This window comes from Protomyctophum bolini (genome assembly GCF_963924005.1).
Source record: "Protomyctophum bolini genome assembly, chromosome: 11".
NCBI lineage: Eukaryota > Metazoa > Chordata > Actinopteri > Myctophiformes > Myctophidae > Protomyctophum > Protomyctophum bolini.
In genome coordinates, this window is record NC_137872.1 from 2,596,647 (window position 1) to 2,601,646 (window position 5,000).

General features: G+C 45.5%; 1 protein-coding gene across 1 annotated transcript in view; it reads left to right on the top strand.

The window, feature by feature from the left end:
• The window catches only part of LOC308324410 (uncharacterized protein), a gene marked incomplete at both ends in the record, with an annotated part of 197,602 nt that overhangs the window by 83,040 nt on the left and 109,562 nt on the right, over positions 1–5,000 (top strand). The window contains one exon of the mRNA XM_080776456.1: positions 4,282–4,382. Coding sequence (XP_080632582.1) covers positions 4,282–4,382 — 101 coding nt within the window. The remainder of the gene's footprint in view (positions 1–4,281; positions 4,383–5,000) is intronic.

Genomic DNA, 5,000 nt, shown 5'->3' on the forward strand with positions numbered 1-5,000 from the left:
GAGGGAGAGGAGAGGGAGGGAGAGAGAGAGAGGGGGAGAGAGGGGGGGAGGGAGAGGGGGGAGAGAGAGAGAGAGGGATGGAGAGAGAGGGAGGGGGGAGAGAGAGAGAGGGGGGGAGAGAGAGGGAGGGGGAGAGAGAGAGAGAGAGAGAGAGGAGGGAGAGAGGGGGAGGGAGAGGAGGGGCAGAGAGGGTGTGTGTGTGTGTGTGTCCACAATTATCTGCACACCCCTTTCAGTATGGGAGCTCAATCAGCTCATAGGTTTTCATTGCGAAACACCAGTGGCAGCTTGAATAATACATTCATTAATGGATGGATGGATGGAGGGATGTCCTTGATGTCCTTGCGTGCCCTTTGTCAGTATATATCCTGTCGATATAGAGTGCCACGCGTCGTCCTGTCACTCCGCTCTGCTCATCCCCTGGTTTATACGGAAGTCATCTATCTTATGGAGAACAACATTATAGGTCATCTTAGAATGGTCTCGTTTGTGGTCCAAAAATAAACACGCTGTCTCGGGCGTTATTGTCGGGGAGGAGGTGTCTGTCTCTGTGTCGTTTGTGCGACTGCAGTCAGTCACTCATATTTGATACGGAGAAAATGTAACTAATTGTGTAGCATTATCATTGTCTCACATGTTGATTCTTCATGTCCATATAGTATGTCCGCCGCGCTTTTCAAACCCAGTTCTTATATTATGAAGTGATCTAAGATCCCTCGATGGGGATTATATAATACAAATAAAACAGAATGGAACAGAGCCTTCACTGCAAACGCAGTGATTGCGAACTCAGTGAGCACTTACTATGAGACCTAGCAGATCATGTCTGTCTGTCTGTCTGTCTGTCTGTCTGTGTGTCCGTGTGTCACACTTTTGTGCCCATATATGGAGCTGCTTTGGGGACTCCTTATATGGTTATGGCTGAGTCATGGTGACATGAGTGTGATGGCGTGGTCCAACTTGTGCCCATATATGGAGTTGCTTTGGGGACTCCTGATAATGGTTATGGCTGAGTTAAAAACGTAACTTAAAAATAACTTAACTTAAATATGTACGAGCTGCGTTCGCTTCCCGCGTTTGCGTGTCTTACTGGTTAGTATCATCGGGTAACAACTGTGAAGGAGGTAGGGAAGGGGTCCAAGTTCTTTCCAAAATGCTGTGTGTGCATATAGAGCACTTTCTCCCGCTATACAAGACATGTTTTAATAAATTGACATTGGATGACGTAAGCTTGTTGTCGTGGATTCAGGCCAGATAGCAACTTGATAATGACACTCACTTGTTAGCCAACTTTCTTTTTAAAGTCTTTTGGATTGCACGGGGGAAGCCACACGTCTTGTTTACTAGTATTTATCGAGGCAGGTTTTGTTGCTTTACACCACCGTGATCTTTATCAGTAGATGCTTTAGGCTGCAGTGTAATCTGTAAAGATGCCAGGCTGCTGCTGCTGCTGCTGCTGCCTGTCTGCTAACAACCACCACGACAGTCAGACTGTTCTGCTCATGGCCGTGAAAAACAGCCTCCATGGTACAGTTAACAACCTGATGACACAGATGTCAGACTCCTCTAGTCGACACATGACTTTGTACATTGAGGGCTGTATTTTGCGTGTCTTAAGTACCAGGTCTTATTCCCTAACTTGAGTAAACTAAAGACCTGGAGGCGTGATCAATGCCATTTGGCTATTCTGAGTGGCCAAAGAGCATTGATCACGCCTCCAGGTGTTTAGTTTACTCAAGTTAGGTAATAAGACCTGGTACTTAAGACACGCAAAATACAGCCCTGAGTTTCTTAGAAGGGCTTGACGGGTAGCACAGGTCATCTTTTTTAGCAAAAGGCTGATGCACACCTCAGAAGGCTATAGTGACAGGTGCGTAGGGCGATGAAGCATACTTAAAAAGGTTATCTTTGAAAAAAAAAACAAAAGAAGGGTCTCCCGCACACTGGCAGAAAACTTGCCAAAAATGTTGCTCTTTATTCAACGTTTGGGTCGATTCGACCTTCATCAGGACAGACGATCTCAGTCAATCGATTGTCTGTCTGTCCTGATGAAGGTCGTAGACTGACTGACTGACACAGAAACGTAGCTTTTTCAGAAAACTTGTCAGGATGCAGAAGAGCTTTTTAGAATCTGATCTCAGGTCAGAATGGGTTAAGGGCAGTCCCCCATTTCCTGGAGCGGTGCATTTCCATGTACTTTGGCCAGTGTAACAGTATGTCATGACAACTCTGTAGCTCCACTCCAGTAGAAATAGAGGAATGGAAGCGCTGCAGGGATCTGTTAGTGGCTCCACTCCACTAGTTGGGCAATTTGTGTTTTTGTTTTGTGTGTTTGTCAGTCTGCATTGTGCGTGTGTTCGTGGAGTTTTTTTTATAATTCTCTTTTGTAAACACATTCTCTCCTGACCGCTGTTCCAATTTTAGTGGCAGCCTCAGAAGCAGTTCAAAGACACCTAGCATGGGACAGAGAGAGAGAGAGAGACAATTGATGCTTTGGCAAAGAGTCCATTAGAAACAGGATGAGAGAAAGAGTCGTTTGTTCCCCCATGGAGCCGGTCAGCAGGTCATGGACATTTGACCAGTGTTGTTTTTGGCAGCAAATTTGGATTTTAGTTTTATTCATAGTCTATTGAATACTTATCATTTAGTTTAGTCACATTTTAGTCACCTGGAATGTCTTAGTGTTTAGTCTAGTTTTAGTCGACTAAATATCTTAAGATTTTAGTCGACTAAATCTACAGTTGATTTAGTCGCCTTGATGCCGTTGTAATGACTGTTTTGACACTTGGTGAAAATAGCCGATCTACAAGCTCACAATGTGTCGCGTCGTATTTTCAGCACGCAACCAAGTGTAAAATGACTTATACTGGATCTCTTGTCCACTAGTCCCTTCCTAACATTTTAGTCTAGTTTTTATTTGTTGACGAAATTTAGTCTTAGTTTTAGTCATCATAGCTTAGTTTTCATTTAGTGTCAGTGGAAAAAGGTAGTGGACGAACATTTTTCGTTTTAGTTTTAGTCGACGAAAACAACACTTCATTTGACTACTCCAGATGTACAGTATATGACTTCATGGATGAATGACTTATGTGCAACGTTGCCCTCTCATCAAGAATGTCCCGCAGGAGTTATTTCTGTACAGTATAGTACTGTACTGGTACTCTACAGTTTCTACAGTATTATTGCCATTTGTGCTTCTAAAGAACTGGCCATCAACTGTAGTCGGTCCCCAGTCTGCTGCTCTGTGGCTGTGCATTGATTCTAAGCGCTGATGAACAGGTTGAACTCAGAGGACAAACCTCCCCTCAGGGGACACTACAGTAATAACGCATACTTAAACTGTAACAACGGTGGCCATGCACCGGTGGCCACAACATGCACCGCTGCTCCACCGCAGGCTGCAATATATATATATATATATATATATATATATATATATATATATATCTGTGATTGCTGCTGTTCACGTCCAGCTGGTGACGTCATCGAGTGGTTTAACTCCCAGAACCTGAGCCCAGTTGATTTGGTGAGATTTGGTGATTTGGTGATTTGGTTGATTTGGTGATTACGCTGAGAGCCACCTGTTTGTCTGTGAGCCAAGCGGAGAGCACTGACCTTCGAAGGTCAGTTGATTTGGAGCTCTATATGCTGAGAGCCACCTGTTTGTCTGTGAGCCAAGCGGAGAGCACTGACCTTCGAAGGTCAGTTGATTTGGAGCTCTATATGCTGAGAGCCACCTGTTTGTCTGTGAGCCAAGCGGAGAGCACTGACCTTCGAAGGTCAGTTGATTTGGAGCTCTATATGCTGAGAGCCACCTGTTTGTCTGTGAGCCACGCGTAGAGCACTGACGAAGGTCCCATGTCTGTGAGCCACCCGTATAGAGCGTCGCAGTCCCTCCCCCTTTCAGAACGACGAGTGGCCCAGGAAATGATTCTCCGTTCATTTTCTCCATAATGCTTTTCAAAAAGCCTATTTGTTTAGCTATAGCTTTTATTTATTTTTGTCTTTTTCTTGCACTATAGATGTTTGTTTATTGACTAATACACAATATATACTAGTATAACATAATAGACATACATAATAGATACTCTCTATATGCTCTATATCAGCTCTATATGCTGAGAGCCACCTGTTTATTACATATGTATATATAATATATAACTAGTATTAATACAGCACTCTCAAGACTAGATTGATTAAGACTGAGAGTGCTGTATTAATACTCTGTATCTACTGTATACACATGACAAATAAACCTGAACCTGAACCTTCTCTCTGCAGAACTCTGACGGAGTTGATGAAGCAGCCGGACGGTACCGACGGTCACCACCACCCCATCGGGACCAACGGCATCTCGGCCCGGGCCCTGCGCTCCAACAACGGTACGTTTTGGATTAAAGTTCTCATGCATGCAGGCCCAGATTATAGCCATATAATTGGGCCGGTGCTTTGGGCCGCCGTGCCCACAGGGGGCCACTGTGCCCACAGGGGGGTACCTGGGCCCTCAGGGGCCGCTGTGCCCACAGGGGGCCCCTTGGCCCTCAGGGGCCGCTGTGCCCACAGGGGGCCCCTTGGCCCTCAGGGGCCGCTGTGCCCACAGGGGGCCCCTTGGCCCTCAGGGGCCGCTGTGCCCACAGGGGGCCCTTGGCCCACAGGGGGGAACTGTGCTCACAGGGGGCCCCTTGGCCCTCAGGGAAGCTGGACTGCGTTCCGGTATACTGGGTTTGAAGCCCTGAAATGGGCTCCGGTGGAGCCCTTTCATTGGCTGTTGATTGTTTTAAATGTAGGTCAAAAAGATGATATAAACAAACAGGCCCAACGGTCTCAGTCGCCACGACTGATTTCAGTCATTTGTATTCCATAGAAGTCAGCATGTCTTCTATAGAAGTAGACAATCTACAAGCTTACAACACGTTGCATTTTTTTTAATTTATTTTATTATTAAGCTTAAGCAGATACAGGCTATGGGAAAAATACATTCAAAGAGCCTATCAATGACC